This window comes from Bubalus bubalis, chromosome 15 (assembly GCF_019923935.1).
Source record: "Bubalus bubalis isolate 160015118507 breed Murrah chromosome 15, NDDB_SH_1, whole genome shotgun sequence".
Lineage (NCBI taxonomy): Eukaryota > Metazoa > Chordata > Mammalia > Artiodactyla > Bovidae > Bubalus > Bubalus bubalis.
This window is the reverse complement of record NC_059171.1, coordinates 77404533-77428497: the sequence shown is the minus strand read 5'-3', so window position 1 is coordinate 77428497 and position 23965 is coordinate 77404533. Positions and strand designations below refer to the sequence as shown.

Genomic DNA, 23965 nt, shown 5'->3' with positions numbered 1-23965 from the left:
TGGTGTAAAGATTTCTTATATGGGAACATAAGGTGTTTGAAAGCATCAGTAAGCAAGCATAGCTACACTGGAGTGACAAAGTAGGAGAAGTGGGGTGGGACCCAGCCTCTGTGGGAACTTATGGGCCCACAGGATAAAGAATTCAAACTTCATGCTATGATAATTATAACTAACATCTTAAAAAACTGGCAAGTGACTATGGTGGAAAGACTTTGGATTTCAAATCTCATATACATGCTTTGCCATTTTGTCCCTGGCACTTGTACTGCTTGTGACATCTGACTCGTTACTGAGTCTCTCCGTGTGTGCTTGGGTGTAAAAGGCAGATTCCTTCATTCCACAAGGGCCTATTTAGTGTTGACTGTATGCCAGACACTATTTTGAGCATTGGATATCCAGCCGTGAACCAAACAGACACATTCTCACGGAGCTCATATTTTAGTAATGGAAACATATTTAAACATAAATAAATAAATATGATATGCCAAATGCAGTAAATGCTATGGAGAAATATATCAGTGTGACAGGCTGTAGAAGGTGCTGTTTCATAGATATATCAGAGATGGGCTCCCTGAGGAGACATATGAGCAGAGCTCTAAAGCAGGTGAGGGTCTGAACCCTGCAGATACCTACATGATTATATCATTTGTCCCATAGTGTAATTTCAGATATTAGAGAAATTGATTACCATTCAATTAGTACTAGATATTAACATATAATAAAGAGCATACACTAGGATAGCAGTGATGCTGTGCAGGAGGAGGTAAACTTAGAAGACTCTTGAGAGTCCCTTGGACAGCAGGAACATCAAATCAGTCAATCCTAAGGGAAATCAACCCTGAATATTCATCCGAAGGACAGATGTTAAAGCTGAAGCTCCAATATTTTGGCCACCTGATGCAAAGAGCCAACTCCCTGGAAAAGACCCTGATGCTGGGAAGGATTGAGGACAGGAGGATAAGGGGCTGACAGAGGATGAAATGGTTAGGTATCATCACTGACTCAATGGACATGTATTTGAGCAAACTCTGGGAGATCGTGGAGGACAGGGGAGCCTGGCGTGCTGCAGTCCATGGGGTCACAACGAGTCAGACATGACTTAGTGAGTGAACAACAGCAACAGAACTTTTAATTACGTCATTAAGAGTAAGAACTATATCCTAAAGGGGTCGGGTTGAGGGGTGGGAGGGAGGTTCAAGAGGTAGGGGGTATATGTATACCAAGCGACTTAGCAGCAGCAGCATACTGTACGTTGTTGTACAGCAGAAACAACCTTGTAAAGCTGTTATCCTCCAACTAAAAGTAAATTTTAAAAGATGAAGGAATAAGAACTATAGAATTGAGAGGGAAATTTTATTTCAGATTGAGAAAACTGCCAGAGGACAGGTCCTCAGTGCTGTGAACAGAATTAAACCTTAGATTGAGATAGTGAACGTGGGCTCTGTGATGCCGGCAGCAAAGCGTGCACGCAGGCATTCTCATCTAGAGTCAGATGGAGGGGAGGGAGGTCATGGTGTTTGCATCAGAGACAGAACCATCCTCCCAAATCAGGGTGGACAAATGAGACTCAGCCGTCAAGACCTGTCTTGTTCAAGCACAGACTAGAGTGTGTTTCTCAAGTAATAGGTTACAGCCATTTAGTGGACTGTGAAATTGTCTTCATGGCTTTAGAACAACACTTTTTAAATGAAATAAGATAGGTAGTAATAAGAAGTATTTCTGAAGCTTTTGTTTCAGCATGAGTGTTTCTGGGAGTGTGTGTGATTGTACTGGGTGGCCATGGAAAATGAAGGGCATTTCTTGCCGTGGGTTGCACTATTTAAAAGTGTTTAAAAGTGACATAGAACTGGTTAGTAGCAAGGGTATGTTTTATCGCCTCTCTTCCTGTTTGACCAATGCCAGTCAGTTCTTTTCACATAGGAAGGAAGTGTTCAGTGACAGTTTGTTGAATGAATGAATGTGAAAATGTTGATAGTATGAAGATCTATAGCCAGGGCTTTGGGGGCTGGATAGGTAGCTGGGAAGAAAGGAAGGGTGGATAGACAGATGGCAATTGTTACTGTCTACTGTACATCTTCTAAATGCTGTCTTGGGATGAGAGGGAAGGGGCAGCAAGAATAAAACCTTTAAATCTCTCTTGGATGCTCACCGGGTCCGTGTTCCCCAGGATCCAGACCCACAGCCAGCTGTCCCTGGATATACGGAATTCAGAGTACCTCACCACCATGCCCCCGCTGCCCGCAGAGTGCTTGGACATTGACGGAGACTGGAACACCTTGCCCGTTATCTTCGAGGACAGATATGTGGACTGCCCAGCCACAGGTGTGTATTTTTAGTTTTGGACAAACTCAAGAGTTGGAATTACCATTGGGTTCCCATCGGCTGCTCTGCTTATCTCCCAACAGCCATGGGAACAAATCAGTGAGGTATTTTGTCAGTTCATAGAGGAGAAGCAGGAACTAAGATTAAGCTTGTTATTGGAAGTGACTTCACTGCAGTGAATGGGCAAACTCATGGAACTCAAAGACAGTTACAGGAAAGACCCACTTCTGGACTCCTGGGCTGGGATGTGGGAGGGAGGTTCAAAAGGGAGGAGACGTTGTGGATAGCTATGGCTGATTCGTGCTGATGTACAGCAGAAACCAACACACTACTGTAAGGCAATTATCCAATTAAAACATAAAAGTCTAGGTAACTTCTGAAAACTGCAGTGTTTCAAACAAAACACGTTATTCAGTTTTCAGTTAGTTGTACCCTGACATCTAGTGTCTACACTGTGCATGACAGCTTGAATGTGTATAAGCTCCAGAGATAGCAGCCAACCCAGCTGCTCACAACAAGTGCAAAACATTGGCTTGTGTCTGTGTGTGTATGTGTGCTCACGTGCATACACACATGTACATGTGTATATGTATATGTATATATATATATATATGCGCTAATATATGTTCACTCAGTTCAGTTCAGTTGCTCAGCTGTGTCCGACTCTTTGTGACCCCATGAATCGCAGCACGCCAGGCCTCCCTGTCCATCACCAACTCCCGGAGTCCACTCAAACTCACGTCCATCGAGTTGGTGATGCCATCCAGCCATCTCATCCTCTGTCATCCCCTTCTCCTCCTGCCCCCAATCCCTCCCAGCATCAGAATCTTTTCCAATGAGTCAACTCTTCGCATGAGGTGGCCAAAGTACTGGAGTTTCACCTTTAGCATCATTCCTTCCAAAGAACACCCAGAGCTGATCTCCTCCAGAATGGACTGGTTGGATCTCTTTGCAGTCTAAGGGACTCTCAGGAGTCTTCTCCAACACCACAGTTTGAAAGCATCAATTCTTCAGTGCTCAGCTTTCTTCACAGTCCAACCCTCACATCCATACATGACCACTGGAAAAACCATAGCCTTGACTAGATGGACCTTTGTTGGCAAAGTAATATCTCTGCTTTTCAATATGCTATCTAGGTTGGTCATAACTTTCCTTCCAAGGAGTAAGTGTCTTTTAATTTCATGGCTACAGTCACCATCTGCAGTGATTTTGGAGCCCCAAAAAAGTAAAGTCTGACACTGTTTCCACTGTTTCCCCATCTATTTCCCACGAAGTGATGGGACCAGATGCCATGATCTTAGTTTTCTGAATGTTGAACTTTAAGCCAACTTTTTCACTCTCCTCTTTCACTTTCATCAAGAGGCTTTTTAGTTCCTCTTCGCTTTCTGCCATAAGGGTGGTGTCATCTGCATATCTGAGGTTATCGATATTTCTGCCAGCAATCTCGATTCCAGCTTGTGCTTCTTCCAGCCCAGCGTTTCTCATGATGTACTCTGCATAGAAGTTAAATAAGCAGGGTGACAATATACAGCCTTGACATACTCCTTTTCCTATTTGGAACCAGTCTGTTGTTCCATGTCCAGTTCTAACTGTTGCTTCCTGACCTGCATATAGGTTTCTCAAGAGGCAGGTCAGGTGGTCTGGTATTCCCATCTCTTTCAGAATTTTCCACAGTTTATTGTAATCCACACAGTCAAAGGCTTTGGCATAGTCAATAGAGCAGAAATAGATGTTTTATGTATGTTAATATTCATTATATTTATATGGTTGAACTACAGAAAATTTGAACAGTTGGAAAAAATTTAAAATAAGCACCGCTGTCTATCAGAATCCAACATGAGTAACTGACATCCCTTGTTATCATTTAGTCGTTAAGTCATGTCCAACTCTTTGCAGCCCCATGGACTATATCCTGTCAGGCTCCTCTGTCCATGGGATTTCCCAGGCAAGAATACTGGAGTGTGTTGCCATGCCCTTCTCCAGGGGCTCTTCATGATACAGGGATTGAACCTGCATCTCCTGCATTGGCAGGTGGATTCTTTACCACTGAGCCACCAGGGAAGCCCTTCTTACTTGTGAAATTTCGAGAATTTAGAGGTTATCTCTCAGAATCAAGGAATAGAGTGCAGACAAACTCTTTATTATACAATCAAGTGGATCATTTGTGAATGTAGATTTTGAAGAGTATAACAAATTTTTCTTTTTTTTTCTTTCTGTAGGATGTAATTTGAATATTTACCCTAATTTTGATGTTCCAGCAACAAGTCCAGCAATAATGAACCTAAACAACAGAGAGGAGAACCTTGTTGTAAATAGAAAATCACCTCTGAGGGAAAACCTAGTCTTGGCCCCCATGAAACCATCCCCCACAGACTCTCATGAGGAGGTTATTAGGTGTCCAGGGCCCAGTAAGAATGTCGCCACACCCAGTCATACGGACGTGTGCTTTGAATCTCAGGTGTATCTGACAGTTGGTGAATTCCAGAGCAAGGCAGGTGTGCCTGAAGTTGACCATCGGACTGGCCCAAGGTCTGATGTTGGGGGGCATCTGCTGGCAGATGAGGATCTGCCCAGGAGGAGCCCTGGTCCAGAGGATGGCCAGGCCCCAGTGCTGACCTACATTGATGTGAAATCTAGCAATAAGAACCCCTTCAGAGCAGAACCCACAGTGCTCACTGGTGCCCAGCACGAGAGTGGGTGCTCCAGAGCCAAGCACGAATTAGGCAGAACTGAGCGAAGCAAAGGGGTAGCCGGTGGAAGTCATCACTGTGCCGTCTCTTCAGAGAAAACCACCCTGCATGAGTTAAGTAGTCTAGGAAAGGGGGTGGACCAAGGGAGCAAGATGGTGCTGCTGAGTCTGAAGGTCACCTCCTCAGAGCCCTGCGAGCCTCTGAACTCTTCTTTGAGGGACCCCTTGGACGTCAAGGGTTTGGCAAAGGACCTTCACGTAGAGGAGAAGGAGGAAGTGTGTGTCCTCTCTGGGGTCATCAAGAGATCTGCTTCCATCATCTCCGACTCAGGCATTGAGAGTGAGCCAAGCTCCGTCGCCTGGTCCGAGGCTCGCAGCAGAACCCTGGAGCTACCCAGTGACCGGGACTTCTTGCACCAGCTGGTCCGAAGACACGCCCTGCATAGAAACTCCCTGGAAGGGGGGCACACCGAGAGCAACACGAGCTTGCCGAGCGGGATCCAGGCCTCCCTCACGTCCATTAGCTCTTTGCCTTTTGAGGAGGAGGAGCGGGAACTGGCACTCACGAAGCTGACCAAGTCAGTGTCCGCCCCCCAGATCAGTAGCCCTGAGGAGTCTGCTGAAGATGCGGACTCCACGCAGCATGGGGGAGGTCCCTCTGAAACTTCAGCTGTGCCCACTCAGAGTACCAACCCCTCAGGATGCCACCTTCGACCCAGCGATGGCCCCGCAATCCAGGAAGCTGGGGTCAACCATGGCCTTGTGGAGGAAGTCTCAGATGCTGACAACCTGCAGGGCCCCGGTTACATAGATATCCCCAAAGGTCAAGAGGATCAGTTTGACCCCCAAGGCCCTTGTTATCTGGATGGCAGGACTGACCACCCTCCAGGTGTTGAAACCAAAGGTCTGGGTTTAAAAGTACCACGCCTCCTCGGACTTGAATCACCTGGGCACAGAGTTTTGCCCAGAGAACTCGTGGAGACCCCGAAAGGCATGCCTGGAGACTCCGATGTGGGGACAGGAGCTCCTCTCGACAGCGGCATGTTGGACGTTGAGAGTTTCACCCACCCCAAGGTGCCTGAAGTGAGCTGTGCACCAGCTGCCAAAACCATCGACGTAGATTCTGCAGGTGAGCAAAGCAGCTCCCTTAGCATCACAGAGGATACGGCACCGAGCAGAGGAGCTGACACCTTCCCAGAGGATGACCGTGAAGCAGGCGCGGGCTCCACTGTGACTCAGTCCGTTCCCTCCCAGGTTATGGGAAACCAGGAGCCCAGGGCAGGCACCTCCATCATGCTGTCCCACTTGACCTCTGCAGAGAGCTTCTCTCTGGACAGCCTGAAAGCTGTCGAGGTTGTCAACCTGTCTGTGTCTTGCACTGCCACCTGTCTCCCTTTCTCGTCTGTGCCCAAGGAGACCCCTGCCAGGGCTGGATTCTCTTCCAAACAGACCCCGTTCCCCATCACTCATCAACCTTTGGGCTCCTTTGGAGTCGTTCCTAACCATTCCAGAAAGCTGGAGGAGGAAGTCAGCGAAAGGATGTTCAGGTAGGTTTGCTGATGGCTAACCTATCCCAGCATCATCTTTCAGACTTTCCCACATATTTCTCAGTTTCATGCATACTGTTTCAGGATTGCATATCAGGTATTTTCTGATTTAAATAAAGTAAGATGCTCCTATTGTACAAGTCAGGAATGTAGAATAGTAAAAGGAAGTAAAAATGATCAATAACCTCACCTCTCAAATATAGCCCATGTGTAAGTTCTTCTATATTTTTTCCTATGTGCATTTTTATGTATATATTGTGTTGTTTTTCTTTACTCACTAAGTCGTGTCCAACACTTTGCGACTCCATGGACTACAGCCATCCAAGCTCCTTTGTCCATGGGATTTCCCAGGCAAGAACATTGGAATGGGTTGCCATTTCCTTCTCCAATGTATATATTATTAATCTGCAAAAGTAAGATAATTTTTACCAACTCTAGGTTTTTTCCAGCTTCATATATTGGAAACATCTTTCTATGTTTATAAATCTATTTTGCATTACCATTTTGGTGTTTAAATAATAATCCATTGTATAAATGCACCATGAATTATTAACAAAATCCTTTAGAGATAAAGTGTAAATGTTTTTTCAGTTTTTCTTATGATGAACGACCTCTGTCTTTGCACAATTCCTTTAAGAGCCATTTGAGAATAGGACTAATTCATCAGATTTTCTTCCTAAATACCTCTTGTGTGATTATTAAGTTTATTATTCCTTTTGAAATGCCAGAATCCAGCCCTTTATCCTTGTCTTAGGTTTGCATTCATAGCAGTCCTTCCCCTATAAACTATGCATTTGATTAAATACAGTATTGAATCATTTAACCAAAATATCCCATTTCACTCACTTGTTCAAAAAAGTGTTGAACAGTTACCCATTAATAATATCTCTGAAAGAAATGGCACAGACAGGTAAATTTTGGATCCCATGTTTTATGAAGACTATTAAATACCTATCATATGCCCATGTCATCAGTTTAATTAATACATGGCAGACACTGTCCAGCACTGGCTAGTGTCTGGGCTCTCAGTCTAAGAAGGAGGTGGAGAGATGACAGAAGCAGATGAGAGCAGTTGAGTACATGGGGTGGTTCATGTGTGCACAGCTGAGCCAGAAAAAGGAGGACCTCATTTTTCTGTGGAGCAATAAGTGTGGATGGAAATGGACGGTGGCCAGGAGAAGCTTTTTAGAGATGACACACAAGTGGAGGAGAAACTGTGAGACATCATGTTGATGACAATGATGGTGATGATGAGAAGGCTGGTAATAGATTTCATCTTTTTATTTCACTATTTAATCTGTTTCAAGTACTATTTTAAGCATTTTGCATTGATTATATTGCTTCAAACACAAAACAAAGACGACTATGAATTCAACGAGGGTGTGATTCCCCTCATTTTTTAACAAATGAGGAAACAATGCAGGGAGGTTACTAGTTGGCCCACAGGTGGTTGTGGTGGCTGTTTGGTCACTAAGTTGTGTCTAACTCTTTGCCACCCCATGGATTGTAGCCCACCAGGATCTTCCATCCATGGGATTTTCCAGGCAAGAATACTGGAGTGGGTTGCTGTTTCCTTCTCCAGGGGATCTTCCCAACCCAGGGATGGAACCCATGTCTCCTGCATCGACAGGCAGATTCTTTACTACTGAGCCACTAGGGAAACCCCCAGTAGTAACTGTCAAAGCTGAGATTGTGACCTTGGGGTTTTGACTCCTGTGCTCATGCTTTTAATCACCACCTGGTCAGGTAGCCAGGCAAAGAAGATGATAACCAGGTGGGAAAGGCATTTCAGGCAGATAGACCCGAACACACAAATTCATGGAACTAAAGAGAAGAGACATAACTCATGCAGGGAGTGAAATATCTCCTCCAACTATTCTTTTGGGGGCTGGGGGATGATGCTGGAGAAGTCGGTGGAGGCCAGGGTAATAAACTTTCATTCCTGGAACACTGCTTAAAGATTGTATGGGTCCTTGAAGCTGGATAGAATCTCTGAGGTTCTGTTCATTGCAGGAACCACATCTGCAGAAACCAACTCAATCTAGCCTTTGTTTTTCCTGGATTGCTTTCTTGCCTCCTTCAGAACCAAGCCTCCTTCACTAGCCTCTCCCTTGAGGTACCATATTCAGCCTTTGCCACTTGGCAGAGACTTCCTTATAGATGTTCATCACTCTTGCATCTCAGCTCAACTCATCTCCTGTTCAACGTGGAGCACACAGCTTGGCTTGTGATTAATTAGTGTATTCTCCAGTTTTTATCAGGCCAAAGAGAAATTTAAAAAAGAGCTGAAGATTGATGGATTTCTGTACAGTGACTTATCTGTACTAGCTTCTGACATACCGTATTTCCCACCAGAGGAAGAGGAAGAAAATTTGGAAGATGGGATTCACCTGGTAGTCTGTGTCCATGGCCTGGATGGTGAGTTCTAACAGGTTTTCTCCTCAAAAGGTGATATAGACACATTATCACATTTATGATTGACTCTAGATCAGGGAGTTGTTCAACAAATGTTCAGTAGGCAACTGTGGAATGATAGTAAGTATACTGGATCTAGGAAAATGGCATGGCCTTGCTCCCAAAGGAAAGATCTCTTTGGCCAAAAATACGTTCAAGCTAATGAAATACCCAAATGAATGAATTAATGCAATGGAGGGATAAATAAGTCATATCCACTGTAGATGGGATCTAACAAATAAGTAAGGGTCAGAGAAATGAAAGGGCTACTCTAGGGCTTCACTGTTGCTAAGCAGCAAAACCTGTGGTCGCATACTTCTTATGATAACCAAATAGGGAATGGTGATAACTTCACTTCCGTGACACACTCTTGTTAATATCCTTAATTTTTCTCACTCTTGGGGCTGATGGATTTAATTGTCTGTATCCAGTCCTGGCTATATGCATGGCATACCAGAACGCTGAGTCAGTAGGTCTATTTGGTGAAGTGTTCAAGAATCCAGCGGTAGATCACCCATTGCAGATGATGATGATGGTGGTGGTGGTGGTGGTGATGATGAAGACCAGGTGGTATACATCACTCACCATGGTCCCAGAGCCTTCTCAGCTGCTTGCTGCTGCTGCTACTGCTAAGTCACTTCAGTCGTGTCCGACTCTGTGCGACCCCATAGACGGCAGCCCACCAGGCTCCCCCGTCCCTGGGATTCTCCAGGCAAGAACACTGGAGTGGGTTGCCATTTCCTTTTCCAATGCATGAAGGTGAAAAGTGAAAGTGAAGTTGCTCAGTCGTGTCCGACTCTTCGCGACCCCATGGACTATAGCCCACCAGGCTCCTCCATCCATGGGATTTTACAGGCAAGAGTGCTGGAGTGGGGTGCCATTGCCTTCTCCATCTTAGCTGTTTAATATATATTAATGTGGTTGATCCTGGCAAGAGCCCTGCAGGATAGCTGCTATTATCCGCCCCATTTATAAAGGGGGAAACTGAGTAAGAGGGCAGCTAAGTAACTTGTATAAGGTCCCACAGCAACTGCAGTTGACTCTCCATGGTGGTCTAGTGGTTGAGACTTTGCCTTCCAATGCAGGAGCTGGGAATTCAATCCCTGGTCAGGGAACTAAATCCCACCTGCCTCATGGCCAAGAAAACAAAACATAAAACAGGAACAAATTCCACAAATTGTAGCAAATTCAATAAAGACTTTAAAAATGGTCCACATCAAAAAAAAAAAAAAAAGCTATCAATGCGGGAGGGAATATATATGTACTTGCAGCTGATCTGCGCTGTTACAGCAGAAACCAACACAACATCATAAAGTAATTATCCTCCAATTAAAAATAAATTAAAAAAACAGCTATCAGGCTGGATTTTGCTGCTTATCAACACTTGCAGAAAGTCCTGAATAAACAGAACTGTTGAAGAAGGGAGGGGCAGCGTGTCTTCAACTCTTCCTGGACCGTTATGTTCACAAGCCAAAAACTGATAGATCGGGGAATAATCCCAGTGAGAGAGGGCTGCCAGGGTGGCCCTGAGCCTGTGTGGATGGGAGGAGGGGGCAGAACAGGGACCAGTGGACTGGACATGTGTTAGTTGCTTTTATTATGGACTTACTGAAAAATGGGAAATAGGAGGGATAGGAGAGAAATAAGAAATACATCCTTAGCGTGTCAGATGTCACATGATTCAATGTGGGTCTATGTGGGGTCATCTATCCTCTTTAGGGAACAGTGCAGACCTCCGGCTGGTAAAGACTTTCATAGAACTGGGGCTCCCCGGAGGAAAACTGGATTTCCTCATGTCTGAGAAGAATCAGGTATGACAACAAAAACATCTGAATGGAAACAATCCCTGAGTCACGTCTTAGATGAGCCTCCTAAAGTCACTGTGATGGTTATGGCTACACAGGTGGGAGGGAGCTTTGCCAGGTGACCCTGGCCAGGCACTCAGGTCTGGAGAGCTCCTTTTCCTTGGGGAGGAGAAAATAGTAAGAAGGGGGAACATGTGAATCAGGTGACTGGCCCTCTAGACCTCACAGGTCGTAGGTTGGCTGACAGCTTGGAGCGTAAACGATGGGGCATCCGTGGGTCTGTCTGGGGAAGAGGTTTGTCACTGGTGTTGGTGTAACTGGTAGAGCTGGATCATGAACTTTTCATCACCAGAGGGAAACTATGGAGCCTTTGCCATTTCAGGGCTGGAGCTTTAATGGGGTGTCAAGGTAGACGAGACTTGCAAGAGTCCATGACCAAGAGGTGGGGTTGGGTGTTGTCACTGATTCCCAGCCCAGGGGACTTGAGATGGATGAGGCTAAGTATCCTCTGGAGGCAGAGAAGGGCTTGTAGCTAAAGGGTCTCATGGCCACGGAACATGGGAGCTGCACAGAGAATAGTCAACAAGCGAACACGGGGTGTTAGTCTCACTGCTCCCCTCTTAGTGGTCAGTCCTTTTCCTTTTCTCTGACACCTGCTTTGTGCAAGGCCGTGCACTCTGCAGGGTGAAGGGACAGACATGTGAGGAAGAGGAAAGAGAATCATTTCGAACGTCTTCGATGTGCTGAGCACTTTACCTGTTTGCTCTTTTAATCTTCACAACCTTTCTTTGAAGTGTGGAACTTGTCTCCCCACGGAAAAGGGCACCCATAGTCAGTCCAATCTGGAAAGCCCCAGTTGGGGGCTCCTTTTCTTGATGTTGAATCCTAATTTGCAGCCTGAAGGTCAGGCATGGGCACACACCCAGGACATGCCCTGAGGCTTGGTGGAGGAAAACGGGCTTGCGCACAGAGCCTGGACTTGTGCAACTGCCCCCTCGATACCCGTTTCGTCTCTCTCCTTCCAGATGGACACGTTTGCGGATTTTGATACCATGACCGATCGGTTACTGGATGAAATCATTCAGCACATCCAGTTGTACAACCTCTCCATATCGAGAATTAGGTAAAAGGAAACCACAGGTAGTTAATGCTGGGGGGAGCAGTGCCCTTTTTAAGTGTTTGCTGGGTACGAGTTCAGCACGATGCCATCTGAATACCAGGCTGGGATTAGTTAACTTAGGGCATTGAAGGGACTAGATTACTTCCAGAGCAGCTGTGGATCCCAAGCCTGCTTGACACACCCATGTCTGGCATAGCTGCTGTGTAGGAGCCTACAGCTTGTGCAGCTCAGTACAAAGAGAACTGGGCTTAAATACGTGTGTTCCGTGTGCTCAGTCGTGTCTAACTCTTTGTGACCCTTTGGGCTGCAGCTTGCCAGACTCCTCTATCCACAGGATTTTTTCAGGCAAGAATACTGGAGCGGGTAGCCATTTCCTTCTCCAGGGATCTTCCCGACCCAGACATCAAACCTGCATCCCTGCGTTCCCTGCATTGCAGGCAGATTCTTTACCTGCTGAACCATCAGGAAAGGCCTTAAACAAATACTCTAGGTTCTAAATCCCTATTCTTTTGACAGTTACAAGTTTGTGTCTGCATTCTACCATGTAACCTTGAACAAGCTTTCTACATCTGATCCTCTGTTTCCCCATCTATTAAGTGGGACCAGCCCGAGGGGATTCACTAGCTGCCACATAAAAGGGCTTCATTCAGCACTAACTGTGACCTTACACTGTAATAGACAACTGGGTGTCAATGTTGAAAGGATTAAGGGGATAGTCCATAGCGTGTTCCTCAGGCATTTGCCAATGTGGACACATCTGGAAATGAGTCCTCGATAGCCACCATCCCATTTAGGCCCTGGGGATGAACCATCACTTCCTTATTTCACAAATGAGGATTCAGAGGCCGACAGAGTTAGGTGAAAATAAAAGGGTGTGGGAATTCCCAGGAGGTCCAGTGGTTAGGGCTCCATACTCACTGCCAGGGCCTGGGTTCGATCTCTAGTCAGGGAACTAAAATCCCAGAAGCTGCACAGCACAGTCAGACAAACAGACTGTCAACAAACTGAAAAATTCATGGGAATTCCCTGGTGGTCTAGTTGTTAGGACTTGGTGCCTTCACTGCCAAAGACCTGAGTTCAATCCCTGGTCGGGTTACTAAGATCCTGCAAGCCCCACAGTGCAGACAAAATTAATAATGATAATACTAAAAAGTAAGGGGATACAAGGGCTTCCCTGGTAGTTCAGACGGTAAAGAATCTGCCTGCACTGAAGGAGACCCAGGTTTGATCCCTCAGTTGGGAAGATCCCTGGAGAAGGGAATGGCAACCCACTCCAGTATTCTTGCCTGGAGAATCCCATGGACAGAGGAGCCTGGCAGTCTGTAGTCCATGGAGTCGCAAAGAGTTGGACAGGACTGAGTAACTAACACTTTCACTTAAACTTTTCAAGAGGATACACAGGAGAAGAGCTAGGGAGCTCTGCCTCTCATCTAGTTGGGTTTCTATAAATAATTATTTAAGCTCAAAGTGCTGATGTGTGGGATTCACAGATCTCAGAGCACTGGAGCAGCTGGGGCAGAGCGTGCCCGGGGTGGGGGGGGTGGCAGGGGGCTGAGTGGGGTGACGGAGGGCGGAGTAGCCCTGGAGAGGCGGGTGGAAGTGGGCCAGGCTGAGAAGCTGGGACTTGACCCTATGAATGACCAGGAGGGTTTGTGCCCCATGTGTTTCCAGAAAGGACCCCCAGGTGTCCCGAGGGGGGCGTAGAGACCAGAACTGGGTGGAAAGGCTACTCTAATAACACAATGTGGGAAGGTGCCCGTACTTGTGATCACACTGGGCCCAGGGTCTCCATCACAAGGCTCCATCCTGGGCTCCACGTATCCAGCATTTGGAAACCCAATGGGGATGAATTATTGCCCCCCGCCACTTCGCCCCACATGTCCCCCTAAATCCTGAGGGAGCTGGAGGCTGGCTCACCCCTTGTGCTCCTGGCGCAGCGTCTTCTGGGCTGCTGCTGTCCTGCGCTCACTCACATGGACCCTTCCCATCTCTCCGTAGCTTCATCGGCCATTCTCTCGGCAACATCATCATTCGATCGGTCCTCACGCGGCCTCGGTTCCGGTATTACCTCAACAAACTCCACACCTTCCTGTCACTGTCTGGGCCCCACCTGGGGACCCTGTACAACAACAGTGCCCTGGTCAGCACAGGTAAGATGCCGCCAGCATCGGCACTCCTCAGCATCATGCAGGGCCCCGGGAGGGCAAAGCAGAGATGGAGGCTCTTCCTGATGGAGCCTCCTGGCTTTGGAGCCAGCCTCTTCAGAGTGGTGGCGCTGGCTGTCTGCCGCTGTCCCCGCACCCACACCCGCCTGCCCTCAGGGCGGACTGGGCTGCGTTATGTCCTCACAGGAGGTGGTCAGATCTGTTTGCTTTCACATTATTACAGAACATAAGCTGGGAACATAGGTTATTTGACACATCGATATATAACAAAAGGAAGTTCTTTCCTTTGTCAAGCTGTCTTCCTTCACAAACCAAGGAAGCCAGTTTTGAACAGAAACAAATGATTTAGACCACATTTTTCCCAATAGTAATTTTGCAACACTAGTTAAATGTCTCACTGAAAAATGAGACATTACCAGTAATCCTCCCCATCTAACGTATTTAGAGTGATTCTGTATGGCTCACTCTCCTTATATTTGCATCCACGCACATTTGCGTGGCAGCAAGGCTTCCCAGGTGGCTCAGTGGTAAAGAACCCGCCTGCCAATGCAGGAGACATGGGTTTGATCCCTGGGTTGGAAAGATCCCTGGAGTAGGAAATGGCAAACCACTCCAGTATTCTTGCTTGGAAAATCCCACAGAGAGAGGAGTCTGACAGGCTACAGCCCATGGGGTCACAAAGAGTCAGACACAACTGAGCATGCACATCATCACGACAATCATAACATATACACCCTGTGTCTTACTTATTTCCTTGCATTTTATCAAATTCATGTATTTGTGCATGTGACATAATACTCATCCCTGTTAATGTCAGCATAAATAGCTGGACTTCGAAATGAAAGGTTGATTTTCACTTTTCTGTATCCTAATTGGATCTGTTCAGTTCAGTTCAGTTACTCACTCATGTCTGACTCTTTCCAACCCCATGAACTGCAGCACACCAGGCTTCCCTGTCTATCACCAACTCCCAGAGCTTGCTCAAACACATGTGCATTGAGTCGGTAATGCCATCCAACCATCCTATCCTTTGTCATCCCCTTCTCTTCCTGCCTTCAATCTTTCCCAGCATCAGGGTCTTTGCCAATGAGTCAGTTCTTCGCATTAGGTGGCCAAAGTATTGGAGCTTCAGCTTCATCATCAGTTCTTCCAATGAATATTCAGGACTGATTTACTTTATAATGGACTGGTTGGATCTCCTTGCAATCCAAGGGACTCTCAAGAGTCTTCTCCAACACCACAGTTCAAAAGCATCTATTCTTTTGTACTCAGCTTTCCTTATAGTCCAACTCTCACATCCATACATGACTACGGGAAAAACCATAGCTTTGACTAGAAGGACCTTTGTTGGCAAAGTAATGTCTCTGCTTTTTAATATGCTGTCTAGGTTGGTCAGAGCTTTTCTTCCAAGGAGCAAGTGTCTTTAATTTCATGGCTGAAATCACCATCTGCAGTGATTTTGGAGCCCAAGAAAATAAAGTCTGTCATTGTTTCCATTGTTCCTCCATCTATTTGCCATGGAGTTATGGTCTGGATGCCATGATCTTAGTGTTCTGAATGTTGAGTTTTAAGACAGCTTTTTCACTCTCCTCTTTCACCAAGAGATTCTTTAGTTCCTCTTCACTTTCTGCCATAACAGTGGAGTCATCTGCATATCAGAGGTTATTGATATTTCTCCCGGCAATCTTGATTCCAGCTTGTGCTTCATCCAGCCCAGCATTTCACATGATGTACTCTGCACATAAGTTAAATAAGCAGGATGACATTATACAGCCTTGACATACTCCTTTCTCAATTTGGAACCAGTCCATTGTTCCATGTTCAGTTCTAATTGTTGCTCTTGTCCTGCATACAGGTTTCTCAGGAGGCAGGTCAGGTGGTCTGGTATTCCCATCTCTTTGAAAATTTTCCACAGTTTTCTGTGATCCACAGAGTCAAAGGCTTTGGCATAGTCAATAAAGCAGAAGTAAATGTTTTTTCTGGAGCTCTCTTTCTTTTTCTATGATCCATCGAATGTTGGCAATTTGATCTCTGGTTTCTCTGCCTTTTCTAAATCCAGCTTGAACATCTAGAAGTTCTCAGTTCATGTACTGGCTTGGAGAATTTTGAGCATTACTTTGCTAGTGTGTGAGATGAGTACAATTGTGCGGTAGTTTGAACATTCTTTGCCATTGCCCTTCTTTGGGATTGGAATTAAAACTGACCTTTTCCGATCCTGTAGCCACTGCTGAGTTTTCCAAATTTGCTGGCATATTGAGTGCGGCACTTTCACAGCATCATCTTTTAGGATTTGAAATAGCTCAGCTGGAATTCCATCACCTCCACTAGCTTTATTCCTGGTGTTGCTTCCGAAGGCCCACTTGACTTTGCACTCCAGGATGTTTGGCTCTCATTAAGATCTTTTTTGCATAGTTCTTCTGTGCATTCTTGCCACCTTTTCTTAACATCTTCTGCTTCTGTTAGATCCATACCATTTCTGTCCTTTATTGTGCCCATCTTTGCATGAAACATTCCCTTGGTATCTCTGATTTTCTTGAAGAGATCTCTAGTCTTTCCCATTCTATTGTTTTCCTCTATTTCTTTGCATTGATCACCAAGGAAGGCTTTCTTATCTCTTCTTATTATTCCTTGGAACTCTTCATTCAGATGAGTATATGTTTTCTTTTCACCTTTGATTTTCTCTTCTCTTCTTTTCTCAACTATTTGTAAGGCCTCCTCAAACAACCATTTTGCCTTTTTGTATTTCTTTTTCTTGGGGACAATCTTGATCACTGCCTCTGGTACAGTGTCACGAACCTCTGTCCATAGTTCTTCAGGCACTCTGTCTATCAAATCTAGTCCTTTGAATCTATTTGTCACTTCCACTATATAAGTTTAAGGAATTTGATTAGGGTTATACCTGAATGGTCTAGTGGTTTTCCCTACTTTCTTCAATTTAACTCTGAATTTGGCAATAAGGAGTTCATGATCTGAACCACAGTAAGCTCCCAGTCTTGTTTTTGCTGACTATATAAAGCTTCTCCATCTTTGGCTGCAAAGAATATAATCAATCTGATTTTGGTGTTGACCATGTGGTGATGGCTATGTGTAGAGTCGTCTCTTGTGTTGTTGGAAGAGTGTTTGCTATGACCAGTTTGTTCTCTTGGCAAAACTCTGTAAGGAGCGTCTTTAAATTTTTTTTTTTTTGGTATTTCAGACTGTTTCCTTAGGCTAGATTTATGGAAGGGGATTGAAAAATCAAAGGGTTTGGTTAACTTCATGACTCCTGAAGCCTGAATCATAAGATTTTATCTCTGCCTCCGGATTATAACAATACAAATGTACGTCAAACTTCCCAAGGATTTGCTAAATTGCACACTCTCCTTTTTAAGTTAACTAAAAGCCACAGTTGAATGTTAATCTTTCCCCTATTCTTTTTTGCTTTTTTGCTTTTTTGGTTGGATGTGTTTGATGTCGGTCTGGTTTGGTTGTCATCTTTCTAGGTTTGTGGCTCATGCAGAAACTGAAGAAATCCGGGTCACTTTTGCAGCTGACCTTCAGGGATAATGCTGATCTGCGCAAATGTTTCCTCTACCAACTAAGCCAAAAGACAGGTGAGTGGATCCCCCAGCTGTACGCTGAAGTGGCAGTGAGTGGGAGCTGGAGAGCCAAACCTTGAAACCCAAATTAGATTCAAAGTTGCATTACTTCACTCACAGAAGGATGTCATCAGGAGCTGCAGTGTGACATAGCTTCCTCAGTTCACAGAGAGCCCAGCGGCTACCCAAGAACTAGCTGCCTCTTGACCACCTCCCCTGCAGCCTGGGGGCCAGAGGCAGGTGTGTGCAGTGTCCTCTACCTTAGAGTTGCAGCATCCACTTCCCACCAAGCTTTTAACGTCCCCAGGTCTGTGTGCCAACTGACAGCTCCTTTACCTGGGTGCAGATTCCCCTACCAAAAGGGCAGGTGGACACTGTCCATTTCTGTTGATAGGGCAGAGGGACATGGGGGTGCTTAAGATCACACCTTCACCCACACTTGCAATGAGGAAGCACATACAGGTGTTGAAGACTCTACCTGCCAAGGGAGTGAGCAGAGCACAGCAGTGACCTCATGTCACTGAGGGAGCAGAGAGGTTGACCAGTTGTCGTACTGAGTCCTGCCCAGCATGCTAGCCTGACCCAGGGTCTGTCTCATGGGCCACAATCTTCCATCAGTGTCAGAACACTGACTCTGATGCTGTCTCTGCCTCCCTGGATGTGAGCCTGGTGTAGCCCTGGACTGATGATAACCTTGGACAAGTTCCTTACCCATGTCTGTATCTGTGTGCTACCATGAGAGCTACACCCCCGTGGGGAAGGGACGGAAGCAGGCTTGGGCAGAGGAGCCATTGGATCACAGCGTGGCCCCTCCAGAGTTATCCTGCAGAGGGAAGAGGTCTGGTATCTGCCCCCTGCAGATCACTGAGAGTTGGCCAGCCCCAGCTTGTGGTCTTGGGCTGTTATCTGGGATGAAAAGGCTCCTTTCATTGGAGGCATCCCCCACAGGGTCCCTGGGCTGAAAGCAGTCTGATGGGGGACCTGGGTAGAGCACTGCAACACTGGGATATCCCTGGTGATCTTGGGGACTGAAAGAATAGGCTGTGATGCTTCAGCTGGGAGATCCCTCTGCCTCAGAGCAGGCTGATTCAGGGAGGTGAGGTGACCTGCAGAGCGATGAGGTCAGAGGCTGTTTTCCTCCAGCAGGTGATGGTACTGGGGCTGGCATGCAGGGAACCGTGGGGTTGGGGAGGAGGAGTGGCAAAATACTAGATTTACTTCCTTATGGACTCCTTTCTGTTCCGGCCTAGAAAGGTGTTTTTGTCACTTACCTGTTATTTATCTTCCACTGCTCAGGGTCGCGAGCTTAGTTTCTGCGGCTGATGAAATCAAAGCCGCCCCCTCCCCTCTAACTTGCAGAGCCTCTTTCCCCTGTCCCAGACCCAAAGACCCTCATTCAGTGACTCCACCGGTGTGTCTGCTATCTTCCCACTTTTCCTTTCTCCCGGGCAAGTTTGTGAAATGTGTGCAAAGCAGAGGCTGTGGGTTGAAACCACCTGAGCAAAACAGTAAGCGCCTGGCTTATTGCAGGTCTGCAGTATTTTAAAAACGTTGTGCTGGTCGCTTCTCCCCAAGACCGCTACGTGCCCTTTCATTCAGCCAGGATCGAGATGTGTAAGACCGCCCTCAGAGACAGACACACAGGTAAGCCACATTTCCTTTCCTTTTCTCTCCTTTTCCTCCTTCCCTTCCCGTTTCTCCTCCATCTCCCTCTTCTTTTTCTTCTCCCTGCCCCATTCTCCTCTTCCTTCTTTCCTCTTCCTTCTTCTTCATTTTCATGACTTTCTGATTTGAAAAGCAAAAGGAAATCATGATGAAGGTAACTCTGCCTAGTAGGGCGCATCAGATATTCTGCCATGGACTAGGAGCCCAACACACACCTGGTGTTTTTCTGTAGATTCCACTGCTGAACTGTTGCCCCCACCTCTCCTCCATCTTCTCTCCTCCCAGGCCCTGTTTATGCGGAAATGATCAACAACCTTCTTCGCCCTCTGGTGGATGCCAAGGACTGCACTTTGATCCGACACAATGTGTTCCACGCCTTGCCCAACACTGCCAACACCCTGATTGGCCGAGCGGCTCACATCGCTGTGCTGGACTCCGAGCTCTTCCTGGAGAAGTTCTTCTTGGTGGCGGGACTCAACTACTTCAAGTAGTGGCTTTGAGCGCGCGGGCCTTGGGGTGCTCACCAGAAACGTTTAAGATCTGTGAGAGCTCTGGCTGAGACATCCTTTTACAAACCTCTATCATTCCAGGGTTGAGCTCAGAGAGGAAGGCGCTGAGGGGTGGAGGGTGGGGTGGGACCGGACATTCGAGGTACTTCCCTTTTCAGAGAGTTTGGGAAAGCTGAATCGATAGTGTCAAAGACAAGACTTTGCCCGAATCTGTCTAGCCACCTGGAGTCTCATTCAAGATGCTTTCTAGCAAAATTTGGAGAAAATAAAGAAACAGAATCCTTGGAGTTGGTGAGCCCACCTTCTCAACTCCCTACTGGCTCACAGAGAGATAGCTCCAAGTTAACTAGGTTTGTTGGGTATGTGACTAGTTCATAGCTTTATCTTTTTTGATGCACTCAAGCATTTCAGAACTCAGGTTAACCTCTGTGCAGAAGTGGAACATATTTGTGTAAATATAATCCTCAATTGATTCAAATGTGCCACTTGTTCAAGACCGTGTGAACCCATATTCTTATGCTCTCCTCATATTTTCTCAACAAAGGACAAAGGAATGCTTCATAACCTCTTGTTTTATTTCTTAACAGCAGCCGGTGGGGTGATTTGAGGTATAGAATGATGCTATCGGAAGTTTGTTGCAGAGAAAAAGTTAACTGGTGAACTGGCTGCTCCACCTACTCCTCCAGACTTTTTCTATGCATAACCCTGGTTCACACATAATTTTTTGTGATTGCTGACATCTCTGTCTGTAGTAGGGAAAACAGACTGAGACTAACCCTAGCAGAAGGTGGCCCTTAAATGAGCACACACCTGGTGAAGCTCCTGCTGATACCCGTCCAAAGAGATGCTATGTTAGCATTTGACGCACTCGCAAACAAATGAAAACCATCCACATGGCCAGCTGCTTCTCCTCTCCATGGAAGGGGAAAGACATCTCAATGGAGGAGTGCTGGATTTAAAACCTCAGGGGGGGCTCTGAGAAGGGTGCTGGTTATCTTTCACTAGAAATGTCTTCTTGCCTTAGGAAAATAAAGGGCTAGGGAAGGTTACCATTGATTCACACACACACACACACACACACACACATGAGACAACAGGACAGATGTGAGATCAGAGAAAACAACAGCCAGGTTGGGGACTCAAATTGTTATTGGTAAGTGACTTAAGAGGGCTTTTGAAAAATTACTGGAGTGTTTGATATGGTCCCAAAGACTGAGTATGCGCTATGGGCTAACAGAAGCCTGCAGGATCATTTAGTTGTAATGAAGGAACACATGAACAAGGACCATAGGGATCATTAACACAGAAGACACGCCTTCTGCAGACAGAAGCTCCTCCCACTTCTGCAAAAGTTGCTTCTGAAACTGTAGAAACTCATCTGGAACTAGACTCCTGGTCCCAGCACCTGGATCATAACCTTAGTGATGCCCACCAATGCCATGGTAGTAAGCCAAGGAATTCTCAGCTGAGACTTTCAGTTCCTCAGGTATTAACAGTGTGACTTTGAAAACATCGTAGTCCATGGCAATCAAGTCCAGGTAGACAACTTTGCAGGAGAGCAGACTGAGGCATTTCTAAAGAAAGGAAAAACTGGAGAGGGGGTTGGAAAGACCTCCCACACAAGAGATTTAGGGTCTCTGTGGGTCTTCTTCGAAATCTCATTGTATCTTAGTCTTAACATGTATGGGATAAGTAATGCCTTGGGTCACTCTCCCACTGGGTATTTTTCCCAGCTCTTCATGGGCGTAGACTCTGGTTACTCATGAACATGACCAGTCTGCTGTATGACCCAGAGCGGGTGTGGTTCCCACAGTGCAGCCTATGAACTTACAGTTCCTTACAAGTGCCCAAGTGCAGGGCGGGACCATGGTTTATAGCATCTTCTCCTTTTTGGCCAAATAAGGAGCATTTCATGTTTGTTTTTCCTGTGCCCATCAGCAAAGTTTGTCATCCCCTGGTCATTTGAAAGACCGTGCAGCCAGCGGCTATGAACCCAGGGTGAATCAATGGCCGTCGTCTTTTCCAATAACCAGATGCCATTTTTAACTTCAATATGCTGTCTGGACATAGAACTAATGGCAATAAACATCCAGCTGTGTGGTGCACCTCTTTTTTACAGGGGTGCTCTGCTGTCTTTGTAAACCCTCTCTGGCCTCTGAGCATCTATTATAATTGTGTAGAAAGTATACATCTCTATATTGTAAATAAGAGCGTCCAGTGTTGCGTGTCATGCCTCATTTGAAAGGCTTTTTTATGTCTCTTTCTATCGAAGTATAGACATATAGTATATATATATATACATAAATATACATATAATGTAAAACAGGGACATTCTATTATTGACTATAAAATTATAACAAAATGCCTGCCAAGATAATAATAGTATGTCTTCATTCTCAACATAATTTTTGTTTTTGTCTTTATGATTTGTTAAATTTCTCAGAACTAGTTTAGAAGTAAAAATGACTAATGTTGAGATGAATGGAATTCGTTGTTCATGAGCCAGATACACCCAGAGAAACGAATGTGAAGCTAAAGTCACCTTGGGGCAAAAGTGATACCTCCATGGCAGGTTGAAATCAGCTGCAGTGCTGTGTACCCGGGGAGCAGGTGGGGCAAGAATGGATTCCTATTGGTTTCTGGAGTCCACAGGTATTCACTGAGCAACTTCCACCTGTGCCAGGTGGGAGCACAGGGCTAAAATGCAGAGTCTGTTTCCTCAGAGAATGCAAGGAAGATCTGGCCCTGTTAGTAAAGCATGGTGTGACGAGGGCTTTGATGAGACACAGGCAGGATCAAGGGGATTCTAGAAGTCTAGTCTTCATTGCCTGGAGAATAAGAATGGGGCTTTCAAAGGGAGACCTAAAAAGGGTGATACTGACCTTGCACAGCCTGTTACCACCAAGTGCATGCATTCATCAATTCATTTATTCATTCATTCAAAAAACACATCTCGAGGGCTTACCGTGTGCCGGGAATGTATTGGTAAGATTCAGTAGTTCATAGTTTAGCAAGGAATACAGCCAATCAGATGGGAAGTTAGAGCAGGCAGGCCCCAGGGAGGTGGCAGGGATCTGATGGCGGCTTAGAGGAGGGACCCTGCGGATGTAGGGTGGTGTGTGATCAGAAGGGGCCTCGTGGAAGATTCCATGTCTACACCTAGACACCAGGCTGAAGAAGAGTTGGCTGGGTGGAGGGTGGGTTGTGGGGACCCTCAGGGAGTAAACAGGGTAAGTAAGAGGTTTCATATGAGAGAGAGCTGAGAGCCTTTGTTATACTGGTCAGGCAGATGGAGTCAGTTTTGGTACAAGAAAGGATGTGTAGGGAGTTAGCCACCATGGGGGATTGCTTTCTTATATCAGGAAGGAATTTCCATCATTAACACTAGTAGGGAAATTTCTGCTCAGTAAGGAAGGTCCCACGAGAAACCAGAGTTCACACCTGTAATCACGTCTCTCTCCAGGGTTATTGAACTGAAAGCGTTATCTTAGGTATTTTGCTGTATGCTGTTGTTTAGTTGCTAAGTCATGTCCAACTCTTTTGCAACCCCATGAACTGTGGCTCACCAGGCTCCTCTGTCCGTAGGATTTCCCAGGCAAGAATACTGGAGTGGGTTACCATTTCCTTCTACAAGGGGTCTTTCCTTCCCAGATAATGAACCTGTCTCTCCTGCATTGGTAGGTGAATTCTTTACCATTGAGCCACCAGGGAGGCTATTCTTAGGTATTTACAAGCCCCCAATTGAGGGCTTCCCTGGTGGCTCAGCTGGTTAAGAATCCGCCTGGAATGAGGGAGACCTGGGTTTGATTCCCGGGTTGGGAAGATCCCCTGGAGAAGGGAAGGGCTACCCCGTCCAGTGTTCTGGCCTGGAGAATTCCAGGGACTGTATAGTCCATGGGGTCGCAAAGAGCGGGACACAACTGAGCGACTTTCACTTTCACTTTCAAATGTAACTGACAGGTTTTTTTGTTTTTTTTTGTTTTGGCTATGCTCTTTGCTTTGATGAGATACCCTAGAGAAAGGAATGGCTACCCACTCCAATATTCTTTCCTGGAGAATTCCATGGACAGAGGAGCCTGGTGGGCTATAGTCCATGGGCTCACAAGGAGTT

General features: G+C 46.1%; 1 protein-coding gene across 3 annotated transcripts in view; it reads left to right on the top strand.

The window, feature by feature from the left end:
* The window catches only part of FAM135B (family with sequence similarity 135 member B), a 256633-nt gene extending 232943 nt beyond the window's left edge, over positions 1-23690 (top strand). For all 3 annotated transcript variants that reach the window (XM_006053410.4, XM_044928866.2, XM_044928867.2), the window contains exons 12-20: positions 2168-2322; positions 4542-6558; positions 8810-8976; positions 10732-10823; positions 11843-11940; positions 13936-14087; positions 17585-17695; positions 19211-19324; positions 19631-23690. In XM_006053410.4, coding sequence (XP_006053472.4) covers positions 2168-2322; positions 4542-6558; positions 8810-8976; positions 10732-10823; positions 11843-11940; positions 13936-14087; positions 17585-17695; positions 19211-19324; positions 19631-19836 — 3112 coding nt within the window. In that variant the 3' untranslated portion in view covers positions 19837-23690. The remainder of the gene's footprint in view (positions 1-2167; positions 2323-4541; positions 6559-8809; positions 8977-10731; positions 10824-11842; positions 11941-13935; positions 14088-17584; positions 17696-19210; positions 19325-19630) is intronic.
* Positions 23691-23965: the final 275 nt, after the last annotated feature.